The 21,741-nt window shown below is 56.5% G+C and overlaps 1 protein-coding gene across 2 annotated transcripts in view; it reads left to right on the top strand.

Annotated features, from left to right (window-relative positions):
• Positions 1-21,741, top strand: part of DPYSL5 (dihydropyrimidinase like 5) — a 102,500-nt gene that overhangs the window by 65,670 nt on the left and 15,089 nt on the right. For both annotated transcript variants that reach the window (XM_074947290.1, XM_074947291.1), the window contains 3 exons: positions 47-188; positions 892-1,034; positions 1,947-2,154. In XM_074947290.1, coding sequence (XP_074803391.1) covers positions 47-188; positions 892-1,034; positions 1,947-2,154 — 493 coding nt within the window. The remainder of the gene's footprint in view (positions 1-46; positions 189-891; positions 1,035-1,946; positions 2,155-21,741) is intronic.

The raw sequence follows: 21,741 nt of genomic DNA, 5'->3' as shown, positions 1-21,741 counted from the left end.
CCGCAGCCGCCGGGCCAGTAACCCCTGTTCCCCTCTCTCCTGGCAGCGACACCCTCAATGTCGTGGCTTCCGACCACCGGCCCTTCACCAGCAAGCAGAAAGCCATGGGCAAGGAGGACTTCACCAAGATCCCCCACGGCGTGAGCGGCGTACAAGATCGCATGAGCGTCATCTGGGAGCGGGGTGTGGTACGTGGCACCCGCACCGGGCGTGGCGCAGCTGCGAACGGGGCATGAGGAGTCTGGCACGCGCTGGGTCGGCATCCAGGAGTTGGCCACCTCCGGTGCTGCGGGGGGCCATGCAAGGGGTGGTGCTCTCGGGACCGCCACGCCCTGCCAGGGGAGATGGACCACTGAGACCCCAATCACTCATGGGTATGACAGCCTGGGGCCAGATCCCCTCCCACAGCAAGAGCCCGTTCTCCCTGTGCACCAGGGGTGGAGCTACACAGCTACACCGTTGCCCCCCCAGAGGGGGCTGCAGTCCAGTGGGGTGTGACCTGGCTCTCTGGGGCTGTGGTAACATAGGGGGTGGGTGTTACATCTGCAGCTGGGTTGTGCCCGCCCCATGAGGCAGTCGCTGGCTGGTGCTGGATCCCCCTGCTCAGCCCTGCAGCATGAGGCTAGGGTGAGCTAGGAGTGACCTGGCTGGAGTCCTGTGATAGGGCACCCCCCGGGGGCAATTGCAGCTTCTTCTCCCAGCCGCTGGCATGATGGGGCAGGATGTGCACACGGGGGAGAGGGAAAGAGGGGACCCTCAGGAGCCGGGAACTCTCCCTCTGACAGCAGTGCCCACACCCCAGGGCTGCGTCCCTGTCTGCCCACCCCTCCCAGAGGGGCCATAGCAGAGCACGCCCCACTGCACCATCTCAGCCCCCTGCTGTGTTTGCAGGTCGGGGGGAAGATGGACGAGAACCGCTTTGTAGCTGTGACCAGCTCGAACGCGGCCAAGATCCTCAACCTATACCCACGGAAGGGCCGCATCATCCCCGGGGCCGACGCAGACATCGTGGTGTGGGACCCTGAAGCCACCAGGTAGGAATGGGGCGAAGGGGGAGGGGCAGAGAGTCTTTGCCCAGGGCCGGGAGGTGCCTGACGGGCCCAGAACAGACCCTGGTCGGGGTGGCAGGGGGAGAGGGACAGCGATCCATGTCTCAGTCCCAGTTGGTGCCCAACGGGCCCAGAACAGACCCTGGTCAGGGGCAGTGATCCGTGTCCTGGTGCCAGGAGGTGCCCAATGAGCCCGGAACAGACTCTGGTCGGGGTGGCAGGGGGAGAGGGACAGCAATCCGTACCCCGGTCCCCGTCGGTGCCGAACAGACCCTGGCCGTGGGGGCAGCAATCCGTGTCCCGGTCAGTGCCGAACAGACCCTGGCCGGGTGGGGCAGCGATCCGTGTCCCGGTCCCCGTCGGTGCCGAACAGACCCTGGCCGGGTGGGGCAGCGATCCGTGTCCCGGTCCCCGTCGGTGCCAAACAGACCCTGGCCGGGGGGGGGGCAGCAATCCGTGTCCCGGTCCCCGTCGCTGCCGAACAGACCCTGGCCGGGGGGGGGGCAGCGATCCGTGTCCCGGTCCCCGTCGCTGCCGAACAGACCCTGGCCGGGGGGGGGGCAGCGATCCGTGTCCCGGTCCCCGTCGCTGCCGAACAGACCCTGGCCGGGGGGGGGGCAGCAATCCGTGTCCAGGTCCCCGTCGGTGCCGAACAGACCCTGGCCGGGGCGGGGGGGCAGCGATCCGTGTCCCGGTCCCGGTCAGTGCCGAACAGACCCTGGCCGGGGGGGCAGCAATCCGTGTCCCGGTCCCGGTCGGTGCTGCTCATTGCTCTGGGGACTCTGGGCTGCGCTGTGCTTGGGCCCTTGCGGAGGTGCTGCTGGCTCGTAGCACAGTGCCGTGAGCCTCCTCTCTGGGCCCGGCTGTAACCAGCTGCTCCGGCTGTGCCATCCGCAGGACCATCTCTGCCAGCACCCAGGTGCAGGGGGGAGACATCAACCTGTACGAGACCATGCGCTGCCACGGGGTGCCGCTGGTCACCATCAGCCGCGGGCGCGTGGTCTACGAGAACGGCGTCTTCATGTGCGCTGAAGGCACTGGCAAGTTCTGCCCACTCCGCTCCTTCCCCGACTCCGTCTACAAGAAGCTCGTCCAGCGGGAGAAGGTAAGAGGGTGGGGTGGGGCATCCTGTGCTCTGCGGTGCTGTGCATGGCTTCAGGGTCACCTGCGCGCCTGGCTGCCCCTGCACGTCCCCACATGGCCGGCGCAGGGCCAGGATCACGGTGCAGGGCAAGGTGGCACGGTGCCCAAGCCCGGGATCCCGCCGCTGGGCCACCTCCCTGGCAGCAAGATGGGCCGGTTGGTTTGTGTAGGAAGCTGTTGGCCACTCCCACTCTTCTTGACTGCGGGGGGCTACGTGTTGCAGCATGGGCGGGCGTTGCGCAGGGGCCCCGCTGGCAGGAAACAACCCACGCTGAGCAGCGCAGCCTGGGGCGGGTTTCCTCTGCCCGTAGGATCAGCGACAGCTGTGGGGCCCAGCCTCAAGGAGGAGACAATCCAGGAGTGGACAGGTTCCCCTGAGCCAACAGATGGTTGAGCAGCTGGCAGGCCTCAGGGCACTGCAGAGACGGGCAGTGCCCAGGGCCCAGGACGGAGAGACCCTTGGGGGCCTGACCCGCCAGCACTTCTCACAAGCCACTCGTGGGGCGGGGCAGATGGGCAGAGGTTCCAGCTGGGGCACTGTGAGGGGAGAGCATCACGCCCTCATCCTCTGTGCCTCCTCCCTGCTGGGGCAAGCAGACTGGAGCCAGCGTGGGCGAGCGGAGAATCATGGGATAGACCAGCGAGAACTGTGGGCATTGGACCCCAACTCCCGCCCTTCCCCCCCGGTCGCGGAGTATCCCACAAGGCAAAGAGCCTGCAGGTGGGTGGAGGGCAGAGAGTCCTACCCACGGTGCGCTGCACTGTCACCGTGATGGCATGCTGCAGTGCAGTCACAAGTGTGTGACACGCACTGGGGCAGCTGGCTGGTGTGATCCCCCACCGGCAACACTGCATCTCTCGCACTGGACTGGCACAGCTGGGGTGCAGAGCCAAACCCCTCTGGTTGACAGCACCCTTTGCCTGGCGAGCCCGAGCGCCAGGCCAGGCCATCTCCCGTTGTGTAGCACCTTGGCAGAGAGCTGAGCCGGAGGCTCCGCCCCAGCAGGGTGGGGAATAGGAAGGAGCCTGGCTGCTGGGCCCCTCCCACACTCTACTCACTGGCGGTGTCAAAAGGGGCTGCATTCCCAGTACAGGAGAGCACTCCCGTCCTCTGCAGCCCGCTGGGGTCAGCAGTGAAATGCCAGCTACGTTGGCATCAGTGTCATTAGGGTTCAGAGTCAACGCCCAGCCGCACTGCTGAGGAGCGATTGTCTGACTCCAGGCCCGCGTTGCTCTGCAGCCACCAGAGTAGTGGGAGCGGTTGGGGCTGGAGAATGTGATGCAGCTGGCACTGAAGTGCTCCCGCCCTGCTGCCGTGAGCTGGCTCCGTGTGGTGCCCGCAGAGGAGGCCAGTGCATGAGCTGGGCAAGACAGGCAGATAGGCAGGCTTTGTCTGGCTGGCGGGATGCTGGGCCATGGCCCTGGGGTGGTTGGGGAAGTCACACAGCCACCTGGGCAAGTGTCTCTGCCCACACAGGCAGGTGGGCAGCTGAATGCCACTCTGTATGGGGGGGAGCTGGGACCGGTGACGGGGGAAGAGGAGGTGGGAGCAGAAGGGGGCAGGCTGGGGATTTGCGGGGAGGGTTGTTGCCCAAGGGGGTTGAGGGTTTGAGGGGAGAAGCATTGGCTGAGAGAATGGGGTGGAGGGGAGGGGCATTGGCTGAGGGAAGGGGGGTTGAGGGGAGGGCAGGGGAGGGTGTTGAATGGAGCCTGGGCCAGAGGAGCATGTGGCTCACAGCATGGTAATCAGGGGCAGCAATGAGGGAGGACTGGGGCCAAGCAAGGAACCAGCCCCGAGCTCCGGGAAGGAGGCAGGGGAGGTGCTGGGGGCGTGCTGCCTGGGAGTCTTGGTTCCCTCCTGGGTAGCGGGGCGCTGTCCTCAAGCCTCTCTGGACAAGGGGAACTCGGACCCGTCATGCACCCGGGGTGGGGCTGTCTCCCCATCCTGAGTCGGGGGATCACACTGTCGGCCTGTCACATGTCTGGGATCCCCCAGGTCCCTTTGAAGCGGGGGGCTGGGCGTGGTTCTCGGGGCTGAGTGCTGGCTCGTGGGTGGGTGTGTGGTGAGGGACAGGGCTGCTCCGCAGGGGTCCACACGAAGTCTGGCTGGGACCTGGGCTCTGTGTTTGAGGTCCAGGAGCTCACAACTCTGGGGAGCCCTCAGCCCCTTATCCCTGTGTGACAGGCTCTGACATTCTTCTAGTGATGCTGGCATGCTGGATCCTGCCGGGTCAGCCTGCTCTGACTCTGAGTGGGGAGGGATAGGTGTCACGGAGTGTGGGGGAGTCCGGGCCCTGCCCCCCTCTTCCTGGGATTCATCGTGACTCTCAGCCAGCCAGTAAAACGGAAGGTTTATTGGCCAACAGGAACACAGTCCAAAACAGAGCTTGTGGGTACAACCAGGGCTCCTCAGTCAAGTCCTTCTGGGGGGCAGGGAGCTTAGACCCCAGCCTTGGGGTTCCCTGCGTTCTACCACCCAGCCCAAAACTGAAACCAAACCCCTCCCCCCCCCCCAGCAGGCTCCCTCCTGCAGCCTTTGTCCAGTTTCCCGGGCAGAGGTGTTACCTTCCCCCTCCCCCTCCTGGCTCAGGTTACAGGCTCTCAGATCTCCCATCCAGCCACATTCCCAGGGCAACACTCCCCCTCCCTGCTGCGACAGATCATCACATCTCTCCCCCCTTCGAGACTGAACTGAGCGGGGTCACTCTGACCAGTGACCTGGGGAAGTTCAGGGCCCCCTCTCCGGGACAGCGCATCCACTATCAGGTTGGCACTTCCCTTCACGTGGACCACGTCCATGTTGTAATCCTGCAGGAGCAGGCTCCACCTCAGGAGCTTGGCGTTGGCTTCTTTCATCTGGGGCAGCCAGGTCAGGGGAGAGTGTTCGGTGTACATGGTGAAGTGTCGCCCGAAGAGATAGGGCTCTAGTTTCTTGAGGGCCCACACCATGGCCAGGCACTCCTTCTCGATGGCCGCATAGTTCTGCTCCCGGGGTAGCAACTTCTTGCTCAGGTACACGATGGGGTGTCTCTCCCCCTTTTCATCCTCCTGCATTAACACCGCCCCCAGCCCGGTGTCTGAGGCATCGGTGAACACCATAAAGGGCTTGTCAAAGTCTGGGTTTGCCAGAACTGGGCCACGGACCAGAGCCTCCTTCAGCGCCCGGAAAGCCTCCTGGCACTGCTCGGTCCAAACCACCTTGTCTGGCTTCCCCTTCTTGCATAGCTCAGTGATGGGGGCGGCTATGGCGCTAAAGCAGGGCACAAACCTTGGATAGTATCCTGCCAACCCAATACAGGCTTGGACCTGCTTTTTGGTTTGGGGCGCGGGCCAGTCTCTGATCACCTCCACCTTAGCTGGTTCCGGCTTTAGGCAGCCGCTCCCCACCCAATGGCCCAGGTAAGATACTTCAGCCATCCCAACCTTGCACTTCTCCACTTTTACGGTCAGCCCAGCCCCCTGGAGTCGGTCCAGCACTTGTCTAACCTGGGACACATGGTCCTCCCCGGTGTGGCTAAAGACACAGGTGTCATCAATATACGCCATGGCAAAACTCTCCATCCCACTCAGTAGCTGGTCCACCAGGCACTGGAAGGTGGCCGGCGCTCCCTTGAGGCCGAAAGACAGGGTCAGGGACTCATAGAGCCCCAGAGGGGTGATAAAGGCCGATTTCAGCCGGGCATCTGCATCCAGCGGCATTTGCCAGTAGCCCTTTGTAAGGTCCATGGTGGTAAGGTACCGAGCTCCCCCCAGCTTGTCTAGGAGCTCGTCCGGCCTGGGCATGGGGTAGGCATCAGATACAGTGATGGCATTGAGTTTCCGATAGTCCACACAGAACTGGACCGACCCATCCTTTTTGGGGACCAGCACCACCGGCGAGGCCCAAGGGCTGGCCGATGGCTGGATCACCCCTATGGCCAGCATGTCTCTGACCTCTTTTTCCAGGTCCTGAGCAGTTTTCCCTGTGACTCGGAACGGGGAGCATCTTATCGGCAGGTGTGATCCTGTCTGCACCCAGTGGACAGTCAGATTAGTGTGTCTAGACGGGTTGGAAAACAGCTGTCGGTACGGATGCAGCACCCCTCTGATCTCAGCTTGCTGGGCAGGGGTTAGCTGATCCGAGAGGGGAATTGCTTCCATGGGGGAGCCAGCTGTGGTCTCAGGGAGTATATTTACCAAAGGGTCGTCTCCCTGCTCCTCCCAATGTCCACACACGGCCAACACCACATTCCCCCTGGCATAATATGGCTTCATCATATTCACATGGTACACCTGGCGGCGGTGCACCCGGTTCGATTGTTCCACCACATAGTTTACCTCATTGAGCTGCTTGACAACCTTGAAAGGGCCCTCCCAGGCAGCCTGTAGTTTGTTCTTTCTCACGGGGATGAGAACCATCACCGGATCCCCGGTGGCATAGGCGCGGGCCCACGCTGTGCGGTCATACCAGACCTTCTGCTTCTTCTGGGCTCTGGCCAGATTCTCCCTGGCCCGGCCCATGAGTTCAGCAAGTCTCTCTTGGAAGATCAGGACATACTCCACCACTGACTCTCCATCGGGAGTGGCCTTCCCCTCCCATTCGTCTCTCATCTGGTCCAGGGGCCCCTCACCCTCCTTCCATATAACAGTTCGAAAGGCAAAAATCCGGTAGACTCCTGGGGCACCTCCCTGTACGCGAACAGCAGGTGAGGTAAGTACTTGTCCCAATCCTGCGGGTGCTGGTTCATAAAGGTTTTCAGCATCATCTTTAGCATCCCGTTGAACCTCTCCATCAGCTCATTGGACTGGGGGTGATACGCTGAGGCCCAGTTGTGCCGGACCCCACATTTCTCCCACAAGCACTGGAGCAGGGCCGACATGAAGTTGGAGCCTTGGTCTGTCAAGACTTCCCTGGGGAACCCCACTCGGCTGAAAATGGTCAGCAGCGCATCTGCCAAGGTGTCGGCTTCAATGGAAGCTAAGGGCACTGCCTCGGGGTAGCGGGTGGCGAAACCTGCCACCACCAGAATGTATTTCTTCCCCGACCGGGTTGTCTTGTGAGAGGCCCCACTATGTCCATGGCCACCTTCTGGAAAGGCTCCTCTATGATGGGCAAAGGTCTCACAGCTGCTTCCCCCTTGTCCCGGGCCTTCCCCACCCTCTGACAGGGGTCACAGGATCGGCAATACTGCCGGACCGTGGTAAAGACCCCCGGCCAGTAAAAGTTCTGTAGCGACCTCTGCCGGGTGCGCCGGATTCCCTGGTGTCCTGAGCGGGCGATGTCATGGGCCAGGTACAATAGCTTGCGGCGATACTTCTGGGGGACCACCAGCTGCCTCCTGATCCCCCATGACTCCATTTCAGTACAGGAACCCCTTCTCCCACAGGAACCTGTCCTGGCAACCTCTCCCCATGGTCTGTGCTGCACTGAGGTTGGCCAGGTCCCTGAGCTTCCGCAAGGAGGATCTTTCATCAACTCGGCCTGGAACTCAGCGGCTCGGGAAGGGGTGGGGGCTTGCTCTCTCTCGCTGGCTGGGTCTGAAGCCGCAGCTTCTCTGAGCCTTGTTCCTGGGCACTCCCTCCCCACCAGGGTAGGGTCCTGCGCCTCCAGTGTGGTACCCTCCCCGAGGTCGGGGCGCAGTGCCCCTCGCTGGCTCTGGCTACGGGTCACAACCAGGGCGTTCTGGGGGTTGCTTGGCCAGTCCTCTAGGTCCCCCCCATCAACACCTTAGTGGGCAAAAGGTGCACCCCCACATCCTTGGGGCCCTCCTTGGCCCCCCATTTTAGGTGTACCCTTGCCACGGGCACCTTGAATCGGGTCCCGTCCACCCCCATCAGGGTCAGATAGGTGTTGGACACCACCCGATCTGGGGCCATCACCTCAGGCCGGGCCAGTGTCACCTCCGCACCCTTATCCCAGTATCCATTGACCTTCTTCCCATCCACCTCCAGGGGAACAAGACACTCTCTCTGGAGGGACAGCCCCGCGCCCACCCTGTAAACCGAGAACCCTGAGCCCAGAGCATCCAGCCCTCCAGAGGAGCTGGCCTGGGGTATTCTTCCCTCCTGAGCAGGTGGTAAGCTGGCAGCCCCCCTTGCCTGGGCCATCTGCCCCTCGTCCAGCTGGGTCCCTACCCAGTTAACCCTGGGTAGGTTGGGTCTGCTCAGTCTGTCCCTGAGCCTGGGGCACTGGGTCCGTATGTGGCCTCTCTGGCCACAGTGATAGTAGCGCTTCTCACGTTGGTCCCCTCGAGCGGGTCAGATGGTCCTGACACCAGGCGTTCCCCTTGGGAGGGGGTTCTCCATATTTCCCCGCTGGGACGTCCCATGGTGACTCTCTCTCTGCATCGTGAGGGGCCTGTTCTTTTGGGACTCCTCCCTGCTATCCCCTGACCGACTGTTCACAAACTCGTCGGCCAGCTGCCCTGCGTGCTGGGGGTTCTTGAGCTTTTTGTCCACCAGCCACAGCCTCAGGTCGGACGGGCACTGTTCATACAGTTGCTCCAGTACGATTAGGTCCAGCAGGTCCTCTTTAGCTTGGGCCCCAGCTGTCCACTTGCGGGCATATCCCTGGATTCGGTTGACCAGTTGTAGGTAGGTGACCTCAGGCGTTTTACGCTGACTCCGGAACCTTTTCAGGTACATCTCGGGGGTCAGCCCAAACTCATGGAGCAGGGCCTGTTTGAACAGTTCGTAGTCCCCTGCCTCCGCCCCTGTCATTCGGCTGTACACCTCCACGGCTTTGGGGTCCAGTAAGGGGGTGAGGAACTGGAGCCTGTCTGCAGGGTCAACCCTGTGCATCTCGCAGGCATTCTCAAAGGCTGTCAGGAAGCTATCTATGTCCTCCTCCCCACCTTCCGCTGGGCCAGGAAGCACTTATCAAAGCTCCTTGCAGTCTCGGGTCCCCCCCTCACTCACCGCAGCCAGGGCCCCACTGCTCCTCAACCTGGCCAGCTCCAGCTCATGTTGTCTCTGTTTCTCCTTCAGCTCATGCTGACGTTGCTTCTCCTCATGCTGACGCTGCTTTTCATGATCCTCCAGCTCCCTCATTTTCATCTCCCTCTCCCATTCCAGCTGCCTCCGCTCCAGGGATGGGGAGCTCTGCTGGGAGGATCCCCTGCTGGCTGCCAGGGTCAGAGTGCCCTCGGTATTCGCTGGGCTTCCCCCAACCCCTCCCCTAGGCATAGGTAGGAAGGGTCTCGGGATGTCCTCGGCCACAGTCTGACCCCTCCCAGCCCGGTCAGGCCCTGGGGCCCACGCTGCGTCCACCGGGCGGTTTCCCTCAGGGACAGGGATCGGGTCATCCAAGCGATCCTTCTCCAACTGGGCAATCAGCTGTTCCTTGGTGGACCTCCCAATGCGCAGCCCCCTCTGCCTGCACAGCTCCACCAGGTCGCTCTTAAGGCGTTTAGCGTACATCTCCCTGCTGGCCACTCGCAGGCCTGGGCAGCTTTCCACGGTTTCCAGGAAGAACCCCGAGGGTGCCAGTCCTTCTTGAGGTCACCATCTCTTTGCCAGGGTCGAGCTGCAGACTCCTCCGCCCCTGGGACCGCTCGCTGCAATCCCCCGGGGGACCCTGCTATTGCAAAAGTCCTTCTCTCTGGTCACACACTCCCAGGGGTTAACAGCCCCCTGAAACTGTCTCTCTCTGAATCTTCAGCACACCTGGTCCCCGTCAATCGCCCTTCGTTTTACTGTTCCCCAGTCACTTACTGCAGGAAGTGCCGTCCACGGGGTGCAGTACATCCCACTTTTCCCACCAGTTGTCACGGAGTGTGGGGGAGTCCAGGCCCTGCACCCCTCTTCCTGGGATTCACCGTGACTCTCAGCCAGCCAGTAAAACAGAAGGTTTATTGGACAATAGGAACAGAGTCTAAAACAGAGCTTGTGGGTACAACCAGGGCCCTTCAGTCAAGTCCTTTTGGGGGGCAGGGAGCTTAGACCCCAGCCTTGGGGTTCCCTGCGTTCCACCCCCCAGCCCAAAACTGAAACCAAAAGCCCTCCAGCGAATGCATCCGATGAAGTGAGCTGTAGCTCATGAAAGCTTATGCTCAAATAAATTTGCTAGTCTCTAAGGTGCCACAAGTCCTCCTTTTCTTTTTGCGGATACAGACTAACATGGCTGCTACTCTGAAACCAGGCAGAGGTGTTACCTTCCCCCTCCCCCTCCTGGGTCAGGTGATAGGCTCTCAGGTCTCCCATCCCCAGTGAAACTCCCCAGCCACATTCCCAGGTCAACGCTCCCCCCTCCCTGCTGCGTCACAACGGGAAAGGGGAAGGCTCCTTCTTCCCGTCAAAGCATCTGAGCCCAGGGCCCCTCACTTGGCTAGGAAAACCCCAGGCTCCTGGAGCTGCTTTCCCACGAGTGGCCAGGGGTTCATTTCACCCAAAACCATCCCAGTCACTGGCCCCGGCCTGAGTTCAGACATTCAGAGATTCCCAGGCCAGCAGGGATCAGATCAGCTAGTCTGAGACCTGCCCTAAATAATTCCCAGAGCAGACCTGTTAGAAAAACAGCCAGTCTCGACTTACACGTGCGTGATGGAGAATCCACCACATCTCTTGGGAAATTAATTGTTCCAGTGGTTAATTACTCTTAGCATTAAAAATTAACTCCTGGTTACTCCTGAGGGAATTCTGCGCATGTGCAGAATTCATCTGCCCCGCAGATTTCTTTGCTTCCCCGCAGAAAAATGACTTTCTGACAGGGAAGCAAAGGGAAGCCACCAGAGTGGTCATCCGACCCTCCCCAACAGTATGTTTTGGGGGCCCAGCCGGCAGAGAGGTAAATCACTGTGGGGCAGGAGGCGAGACTGGGGAACACCCAGCTGGTGGCTCCTACTCTGTGCTGGGCTCAGCTGCTAGTCCTGGCTGGGCTGGGGAGGACGGGATTTTCTTTTCCCCTGTATAGCATCCCCCAGATTTCTCCCGAGGCTGCAGGAAGCTCTGCAAACTCCCCCACCACCTTTCCTGCACCCATCGCTCCTCAGCTGTAGGGGGAGGGATCACTGTACGGGGAGCTGCTCCCCCATCCACCCAACCCCCATGCATCCAGACCACCTCATACCCAGACCCTCCTGCTGAGTCTCCCCCCTCCACCACCACACCCAGAGCCCGCCCCTGCCGAGCCCCACTCCCCCTGCACCTGGAACAGTCACCTGCACCTGGATCCCCACCCCACTGAGCTCCACTCCCCCAGCATCTGGACCCCCCCCACATCCAGACCCCCCTGCTGAGCTTTATCCCTGCCACACCCAGACCCCCTGACCCCTGCTGAGCTCCAACTACCTTCACCTGGACCCCCCTGCAGAGTCCCATTACCTTTGCACTCAGAACCCCCCACAACAATCCCCTGTGCATCTGGATCCTCCACTGAGTTGCCTGCACACAGAACCCTCTCAAGCCACACCTGGATCCCCCCACACGAAGCCCCTCCTCACTTGGATCATAGAATCATAGAATATCAGGGTTGGAAGGGACCTCAGGAGGTCATCTAGTCCAACCCCCTCCTCAAAGCAGGACCAATCCCCAACTAAATCATCGCAGCCAGGGCTTTGTCAAGCCTGACCTTAAAAACTTCTAAGGAAGGAGATTCCACCACCTCCCTAGGTAACGCATTCCAGTGTTTCACTATCCTCCTAGTGAAAAAGTTTTTCCTAATATCCAACCTAAATCTTCCCCACTGCAACTTGAGACCATTACTCCTTGGGTCTGTCATCTGCTACCACTGAGAACAGTCTAGATCCATCCTCTTTGGAACCCCCTTTCAGGTAGTTGAAAGCAGCTATCAAATCCCCCCTCATACTTCTCTTCCGTAGACTAAACATCCCCAGTTCCTTCAGCCTCTCCTCATAAGTCATGTGTTCCAGTCCCCTAATCATTTTTGTTGCCCTCCGCTGGACTCTCTCCAATTTATCCACATCCTTCTTGTAGTGTGGGTCCCAAAACTGGACACAGTACTCCAGATGAGGCCTCACCAGTGTCGAATAGAGGGGAACGATCACGTCCCTCGATCTTCTGGCAATGCCCCTACTTATACAGCCCAAAATGCCATTGGCCTTCTTGGATCCTGCCTCACTGAGCCTGCCTGCCCACACCTGGTGCATCTGGCACAGAGGGGCAGAGCCCTGGGGTGTTTCTGGGGCAGGCCTGGTCCTTGCACTTTGCCAGGGTTGGGTGAAGCCTCACCACTGAGTCCATGTCCCACGAGGGAGCTACACAGTGATCTCCCACCTCTGTGCAGCCAGTGGCCTGTGCTCCCCAGTGCCATGCTGGAGCCACCACATTTATTTGACAAATAAAATTTGCAGAATTTTTCAGAATTTAAACATTGTGCACAGAATTTTTAATGTTTTGGCGCAGAGTGCCCTCAGGAGTAACACCTTATTTCCCTTTTGAATGTGTCTAGCTTCAACTTCCAGCCCTTGGCTCGTGTTAGCCAGACTGAAGTACCTGTTACCAAATATTTGTTCCCCACATAGGTACTTACAGCTTGGTATCTAGTCACTCTTTAACCTCCTCTTTGTTCAGCTAAAAAATTGAGCTCCTTTGAGTCTATCGCTATCAGGCAGGTTTTCTAACCCTTGAATCATTCTCCTGTCTCTTCTATGACCCCCTCCAATTTATCCACATCCTCCTGGAATTGTGGGCACTAGGACCCAGGCTTCCAGCAGTGGTCACACTTCCAAACATAGAGTAAAATAACCTCTCCACTTCTCCTCAAGAGCTCTGTTTATGTATTAGCCCTTTTGCCCATAGCGTCACACAGAGGGCTCAAGTTCAGCTGATTGTCTATGCCACCCCTCAAAATCTTCTTCAGAGTCAGTGCCTTCCAGGGTAAAGCCCCCCAGCCTGTAAGTCTGGCCTGCATTCTTTGTTCCTACATGTAACCGTATTAAAACACATTGCTTGCCCCCAGTTTACCAAGCGATCCACAGCGGTGTGAATCAGTAACCTGTCGTCTTCTTTATTTACCACTCCCCCAATTTTTGTGTTGTCTGCAAGCTTTATCAGTGATGGTTTTCTTCCAGGTCATCAATAAAAATGTTAAATAATGTAGGGCCGAGAGCCAATCCCTGCAGGACCCCACTGGAAACACCCCGTTCGATGATGACTCCCCATTTACAATTACGTGTTGAGATCTATCATTTAACCAGCTTTGAATCCATTTACTGTGGGCCATGCTTATTTTATAACATTCTCGTTTTTTAATCACAATGTCATGCAGTACCATGTCAAACGCCTTAGAGAAATCTGAGTATATTACATCAGCACTATTACCTTGATAAACCAGACTTGAAATCTCATCAAAAATATATCAAGTTAGTTTGACAGGATCCATTTCCCATAAACCCATGTGGGACAAAGTGGGAATTTTCTGTAGTATTTTTTTAAAGTCCTGTGTGTGCCTCAGTTTCTCCTATATTTTGCATGGATACCAGGCAGGAGGGAGGGCGAAAGGACAAAGTTTGCTCTCCGGGCAAGCTGAGAGCGAGAGGTGGATGTATGTTGCTGTGACCAGGGTCCCAGGGAGCCACACTGCACTTACTCAATTGGGGTGAACTGCAAAGAATCCCCAAAGATGGTGGATATTCCAATACTTAGATTTATCAAGCCTGCACAAAACAGCTTCTATAGTACCTCACTGGTGAGCTTCTGGTTCCCTGTGGGCCCATCATGGTACAGGCAGGTCCGGGGGAGTGTGGAGGCGGCTGTGAAGGAAGCGGGCCTGGGGTCTCACAGTCACTGATCTTGTCCTTTGCCCTGATGCTCTGCTCCAGCCCTGCTCTCCCCCATGCATCTCGCACAGTGTCACTCCTGATCCATGCCTGGCCTTCCCTCCCCTCCCCCAGGGTATTCCTCTTTGGGTGCCTCTCAGCAGCACCCTTGAACCCGCCCTCCCAGTGAGGGCAGCCCCCTGGATCCTTTCACCCCCCGATTGCTTCCCTAGAGCCTCCCCCTCTACAGGTACTAATGCGGAGAGTGGACTAGATGATACATCTGAGGGAAGGGAAAAGAAGGCATGAGATGCACTGTCCTAGGTTGGGGGTTCCGTGACCACCGTTCCCAAGAGAAGGAGGCGGGTGGTGGTGGTCGGGGACTCTCTCCTCAGGGGGACTGAGTCATCTATCTGCCGCCCCGACCGGGAAAACCGAGAAGTCTGCTGCTTGCCAGGAGCTAGGATTCACGATGTGACGGAGAGACTGCCGAGACTCATCAAGCCCTCAGATCGCTACCCCTTCCTGCTTCTCCATGTGGGCACCAATGATACTGCCAAGAATGACCTTGAGCGGATCACTGCAGACTACATGGCTCTGGGAAGAAGGATAAAGGAGTTTGAGGCGCAAGTGGTCTTCTCGTCCATCCTTCCCGTGGAAGGAAAAGGCCTGGGTAGAGACCGTCGAATCGTGGAAGTCAACGAATGGCTACGCAGGTGGTGTCGGAGAGAAGGCTTTGGATTCTTTGACCATGGGATGGTGTTCCAAGAAGGAGGAGTGCTAGGCAGAGATGGGCTCCACCTAACAAAAAGAGGGAAGAGCATCTTCGCAAGCAGGCTGGCAAACCTAGTGAGGAGGGCTTTAAACTAGGTTCACCGGGGGAAGGAGACCAAAGCCCTGAGGTAAGTGGGATACCGGAAGGAAGCACAAGCAGGAGCGCGCGAGAGGGCAGGGCTCCTGCCTCATACTGAGAAAGAGGGGCGATCAGCGAGTTATCTCAAGTGCCTATACACAAATGCAAGAAGCCTGGGAAACAAGCAGGGAGAGCTGGAAGTCCTAGCAAAGTCAAGGACTTATGACGTGATTGGAATAACAGAGACTTGGTGGGATAACTCACATGACTGGAGTACTGTCATGGATGGATATAAGCTGTTCAGGAAGGACAGGAAGGGCAGAAAAGGTGGGGGAGTTGCACTGTATGTAAGAGAGCAGTATGACTGCTCAGAGCTCAAGTATGAAACTGCAGAAAAACCTGAGTGTCTCTGGATTAAGTTTAGAAGTGTGAGCATCAAGGGTGATGTCGTAGTGGGAGTCTGCTATAGGCCACCGGACCAGGGGGATGAGGTGGACGAGGCTTTCTCCCAGCAACTCACGGAAGTTACTAGATCGCAGGCCCTGGTTCTCATGGGAGACTTCAATCACCCTGATATCTGCTGGGAGAGCAATACAGCGGTGCACAGACAATCCAGGAAGTTTTTGGAAAGTGTAGGGGACAATTTCCTGGTGCAAGTGCTGGAGGAACCAACTAGGGGCAGAGCTCTTCTTGACCTGCTGCTCACAAACCGAGAAGAATTAGTAGGGGAAGCAAAAGTGGATGGGAACCTGGGAGGCAGTGACCATGAGATGGTTGAGTTCAGGATCCTGACACAGGGAAGAAAGGAGAGCAGCAGAATACGGACCCTGGACTTCAGAAAAGCAGACTTTGACAACCTCAGGGAACTGATGGGCAGGATCCCCTGGGAGAATAACATGAGGGGGAAAGGAGTCCAGGAGAGCTGGCTGTATTTTAAAGAATCCTTATTGAGGTTACAGGGACAAACCATCCTGATGTGTAGAAAGAATAGTAAATACGGCAGGCGACCAGCTTGGCTTAACAGTGACATCCTTGCGGATCTTAAACACAAGAAAGAAGCTTACAAGAAGTGGAAGATTGGACAAATGACCAGGGAAGAGTATAAAAATATTGCTCGGGCAGGAGTGAAATCAGGAAGGCCAAATCACACCTGGAGTTGCAGCTAGCAAGAGATGTTAAGAGTAACAAGAAGGGTTTCTTCAGGTATGTTGGCAACAAGAAGAAAGTCAAGGAAAGTGTGGGCCCCTTACTGAATGAGGGAGGCAACCTAGTGACAGAGGATGTGGAAAAAGCTAATGTACTCAATGCTTTTTTTGCCTCTGTCTTCACGAACAAGGTCAGCTCCCAGAGTACTGCACTGGGCAGCACAGCATGGGGAGGAGGTGACCAGCCCTCTGTGGAGAAAGAAGTGGTTAGGGACTATTTAGAAAAGCTGGATGTGCACAAGTCCATGGGGCCGGATGCGTTGCATCTGAGAGTGCTAAAGGAGTTGGTGGATGTGATTGCAGAGCCATTGGCCATTATCTTTGAAAACTCATGGCGATCGGGGGAAGTCCCGGACGACTGGAAAAAGGCTAATGTAATGCCCATCTTTAAAAAAGAGAAGAAGGAGGATCCTGGGAACTACAGTCCAGTCAACCTCACCTCAGTCCCTGGAAAAATCATGGAGCAGGTCCTCAAGGAATCAATTCTGAAGCACTTAGAGGAGAGGAAAGTGATCAGGAACAGTCAGCATGGATTCACCAAGGGCAAGTCATGCCTGACTAATCTAACTGCCTTCTATGACGAGATAACTGGTTCTGTGGATGAAGGGAAAGCTGTGGACGTGTTGTTCCTTGACTTTAGCAAAGCTTTTGACACTGTCTCCCACAGTATTCTTGCCAGCAAGTTAAAGAAGTATGGGCTGGATGAATGGACTATAAGGTGGATAGAAAGTTGGCTAGATTGTCGGGCTCAATGGATAGTGATCAATGGCTCCATGTCTAGTTGGCAGCCGGTGTCAAGTGGAGTGCCCCAAGGGTCGGTCCTGGGGCCGGTTTTGTTCAATATCTTCATAAATGATCTGGAGGATGGTGTGGATTGCACCCTCAGCAAGTTTGCAGATGACACTAAACTGGGAGGAGTGGTAGATACGGTGGCAGGTAGGGATAGGATACAGAGGGCCCTAGACAAATTGGAGGATTGGGCCAAAAGAAATCTGATGAGGTTCAACAAGGACAAGTGCAGAGTCCTGCACTTAGGACGGAAGAATCCCAGGCACCACTACAGACTAGGGACTGAATGGCTAGGCAGCAGTTCTGCAGAAAAGGACATGGGGGTTACAGTGGACGAGAAGCAGGATATGAGTCAACAGTGTGCCCTTGTTGCCAAGAAGGCCAATGGCATTCTGGGCTGTATAAGTAGGGGCATAGAGAGCAGGTCGAGGGACGTGATCGTTCCCCTCTATTCGACATTGGTGAGGCCTCATCTGGAGTACTGTGTCCAGTTTTGGGCCCCACACTACGAGAAGGATGTGGAAAAATTGGAAAGAGTCCAGCGGAGGGCAACAAAAATGATTAGGGGACTGGAACACATGACTTATGAGGAGAGGCTGAGGGAACTGGGATTGTTTAGTCTGCAGAAGAGAAGAATAAGGGGGGATTTGATAGCTGCTTTCCACTACCTGAAAGGGGGTTCCAAAGAGGATGGATCTAGACTGTTCTCAGTGGTAGCTGATGACAGAACAAGGAGCAATGGTCTCAAGTTGCAGTGGGGGAGGTTTAGGTTGGATATTAGGAAAAACTTTTTCACTAGGAGGGTGGTGAAACACTGGAATGCGTTACCTAGGGAGGTAGTGGAATCTTCTTCCTTTGAGGTTTTGAAGGTCAGCTTGACCAAGCCCTGGCTGGGATGATTTAGTTGGGGATTGGTCCTGTTTTGAGCAGGGGGTTGGACTAGATGACCTCCTGAGGTCCCTTCCAAACCTGATATTCTATGAATCTATGATTGATTCTATGCTGGACGTGCACGACCCCCTGGCCCTCTCCCTTCAGCTCAGGGGCTGCAGATCACTAGCTCCCCTACTGTCCCCAATCTTGGTGAGCGGGTCCAGGTGCTGGCTTCCCCTCCAAGCCATTGTGGATCCAGGAGCTGCCAGCTGCAGCCCTGGGGAGCTGCCTGCTGGTACCTCTCTCTTCACAGCTTGGCGCAGAATCATAGCAACGTGGGGCTGGCAGGGACCTCGCAAGGACACCACGTCCAGTGCCCCGTGGAGAGGCAGGGCTGGGTGAACCTGGACCAGCCCTGACAGGAGTTTGTCCAACGTGTTCTTAAATCTCCAGTGCCGGGATCCCACAGCCTCCCTTGGGAGCGGGTCCCAGAGCTTCACTCCCCAGCCATTGGACAGTTCTTCCTAGGTGCTAACCTCAATCTCCCTGCTGCAGATTTAGCCCATTGCTTCTCATCCTACCTGCCGGGGACATGGAGAACAAGTGATCACCACCCTCTGTAGAACAACCCTGAACAAATCTGAAGACTGTTATCAGGTCCCCCCTCAGTCCCTTCTCTCAAGACTAAACAGGCTCAGGCTTTGTAACCGTTCCTCACAGGTCAGGTTTTCTAAACCTTTCAGCGGTTCTGTTGCTCTCCTCTGAACTCCCCCGGATTTGTCCACATCTTTCTTAAAGTGTGATGGTAAGAACTAGACCCAGGGCTCCAGCTGAGACCCCCTCAGTGCTGAACACTGCTAGGGTGACTGGATGTCCCGATTTTATAGGGACGGTCCCAATATTTGGGGCTTTTTCTTATATAGGCTCCTATTAACCTCCCCCCACCCCCACCGTCCCGATTTTTCACACTTGCTATCTGGTCAGCCTAAACACAGCGGAACAGTGACCTCCCATGTTTTACCTTCGACATTTCTGTGCAGACACCTGGGACAAAGTGCAAATATTTTGCACTGTTTTAATGGATCCTGTGTGGGGCTCAGTTTCCCCTCTATGCAGCATTGTTACCCAGTGGGTGGAAAGGGAGCAGTTGCTCTCAGGGCAGGCTAAGAGACACAGCTGGGGGTGTCATCAAGCTGTCTGGGTGCAGATTCAAGAAGACGATGGCAAATCCAATTGCCAAGACATTGAAACCTCCCCACACTGTCCCCAGAGGCAGATGGATTTCCCCACTGCTCAGCAGTGAGGCTGGGCAATGTCCCCAGCTGAGAACAATGGACTGGAGAGGTGTGCGGGGGAGGTAAGAGCTGGGGGCTGGAAGGAGTCGGGGGCGGGGCTCGCACCTGGAGTCTGACCAAGGTCAGACAGCAAACAAACAGACAGAGCTTGAACCAAGGAGGCCACTACAGCTGGTCTGGGCGCTGGCTGCCCAGGCTGGGCTGTAACGGTCAGTTCTTTGGGCCACCCGAGGGGCTGCCTGGGCCGTGTGCCAGGTGACCAATAAACCCACCTGGTTTCACAGCACTGGGTGAGTGTCCCTCCAGACGCTGGGTGAGGGGCACTGACCTGAGAAGAGGACACGTCTCCCCCAGGGTCTGTCCCAGCTGGACTCGCTTCCTGGAGCTCCTGGGGTGAAGCGGGGGTAGGCTGCACCCCACAGGTCCAGTCTAAAGAGGCAGTGAAGCCGTGTGGCTTACCTTGGAGGAAGAGTGGGACCTGTAGGGGGTCTGGTCCACTGAAGGGCTCCTCCCAGAGACTATTCCAAAGCTGGGCCATAGCCTGACCCTATGGGTCTGTGACCCCGAATATTAGCCTTTTTTGCAACTGCATCACATTGCTGACTCATATTCAATTTGTGATCCACTGTAACCCCCCCAGACCCTTTTTACCAGTACTGCCACCTTGCAGGTTATTCTCCACTGTACTTGTGCATTGGATTTTTACCTCCTAACTCAAGTATGTTGCACTTATCTGTATTGAATTACAACTTGTTGAATTCAGACCAATTCTCCAATTTGTCAAGGGCATCTTGAATTCTGATCCTGCCTCCAAAGTGCTCGCAGCCGCTCCCAGCTTGGTGTCATCCGCAGATTTTATAAGCCTCAGCTCCACTCCATTATCCAAATCAGTGAAAATATAGAATGGTACCGGACCCAGGACAGACTGTGACAGATTTATGTTACCAATCTGCCTGGGGCTTCTGGTGATCAGGCTGAGGCAGCAGGATCTTTAGGGGAGGAGAAAAAGGAGCACACCACGTGACTAAGTTCAAAGCTTTATTAATCAAATAACAGCGGTGAGTACTGGGCATGCCCCTCGTCACTCAGAGGGAGGAAGAAAGCATTAGTGCCCAAGCCTGAACCCACTTTTATACTTACACACGCACAACCCAAGGCTGGCCAAGCCTGGGTGTAATGTAAGAAGAAGGTGGGGGGGAAGGGTAGACGAGAGTTCTGCCATGTGCAAAGGTTGTCTAGGGTCCGTTGTAAATCTCCGACTCGCTTCAGCTCTCAGGAGAGTTTTAAGCCCTGGGTTCTTCCGGGAGCGTTTTCATCCAGGGACCCTCATCCCCCGTGCTCTCAGTACCAGTCCGAACCAGTCTTCCGCGGCTCCCTTAGTTTCCCCAAAACACACTGGTTTCAGGGTCGCGAGACTGTTGTTTTCAACTCACTGACCTTCACAGTCTTACTAGTTTTGCAACCCCTTCAGTTCTGTCTGGCTCAGTTCTCCTTTCTCACGGCTGGCCAGGGTTGAGATACAGGCTTCTGGCTGTTTGGCAGCACAGAGCTTGTTTGTGTGTGCTGGCCTTGGGCTGCAGTTTCTTTCCTTATCTTCGGGGCTAGCTGGATTGTCGAGTTAACCCGTTCCTTTCTCCCTTCCTCCCCCTTCAGCCTCTTGTAACCTGCAAAGGAATCTTCCACTCCACATTCACCTTCAACCCTTCCCAAGATACTTTCCAATGCATATAAAGGCGTTAGCAATATACAACGCTGGTGCTGACCCAGGGGACCCCATGGGGTGGGAGGGGGCATTTTATTGTGACAAGACCCTGGCAGGATCCCAGTAGATATGACCTCCCAGTTGGACAGCGAACCATTGATAACTACTCCTTGAGTGTGGTCTTTCAACCAGTTGTGCGCCCACCTTATGGTAATTCCATCCAGACCGCATCCGTGGGAATGTGTCAAAAGCCTTACGAAAATCAAGACATATCTACAGCTTCCCCCATCCGCTAGGCTAATAACTGTGTCAGAGAAGGAAATTAGTTTGGGTTGGTAGGATTTGTTCTTGATAAATCCATGCTGGCTGTCCTAACCCTCTTATCCTCTGGGTGCTTACAGACTGATGGAATAATTTGTTCCAGTGTCTTTCCAGGTATTGAAGTTAGGCTGACTGGTCTGTAATTCCCTGGGTCCTCCTTGTTCCCCTTTTGAAAGACAGTCCTATGTTTGCCCATCTCCGGTCCTCTGGGACCTCACCCGTCCTCCGGGAATTCTCAAAGAAAATTGCTAATGGTCCCGAGATTGTTTCCACCAGTTCCTTAGTACCCTAGGTTGAGTTTCATCAGGCCTTGCCGACTTGAATACGTCTAACTTCTCTAACTAGTCTTAGCCTGTTCTTTCCCCATTTCAGCTTGCGTTCCTTCCCCCTTGGGGTTCATATTAGTTGTGTTGAGGATCTGGTCACCATTAACCTTTTAGTGACGACTGCAACAGAATAAGGCATTACACATCTCAGCCTTTTGATGTTGTCAGTTATTAACTCTCCTTCCTCTTGCTCTTAATGTATCTATAGATCCACTTCTTACTGCCTTGTGTGTCCCTTGCTACGCTCTCTCGTACTCCTCCTTAGCAATTCGTCCCTCTTTCCACTTTTGTAGGATTCCCCACTCACCTGCGGCAGCCTGTGCTTTCACCGTACTTGTGCCAGGGCGGCGGCATCCCCTGGGCAGCAGGGGGCGCCCCACCATGGGCAGTGGTGTTACCATCCCCATTAGAGAGATGGGAGTCTGAGGCACGGAGTGGGGAGGGACCTGCCCGAGGCCACACAGAACCAGGGTTTGACCCTGGAGTTCT

Source organism: Natator depressus, chromosome 3 (assembly GCF_965152275.1).
Source record: "Natator depressus isolate rNatDep1 chromosome 3, rNatDep2.hap1, whole genome shotgun sequence".
Taxonomy (NCBI): domain Eukaryota; kingdom Metazoa; phylum Chordata; order Testudines; family Cheloniidae; genus Natator; species Natator depressus.
The sequence above is the reverse complement of the archived record's forward strand: the minus strand, read 5'-3'. Positions and strand labels throughout refer to the sequence as shown.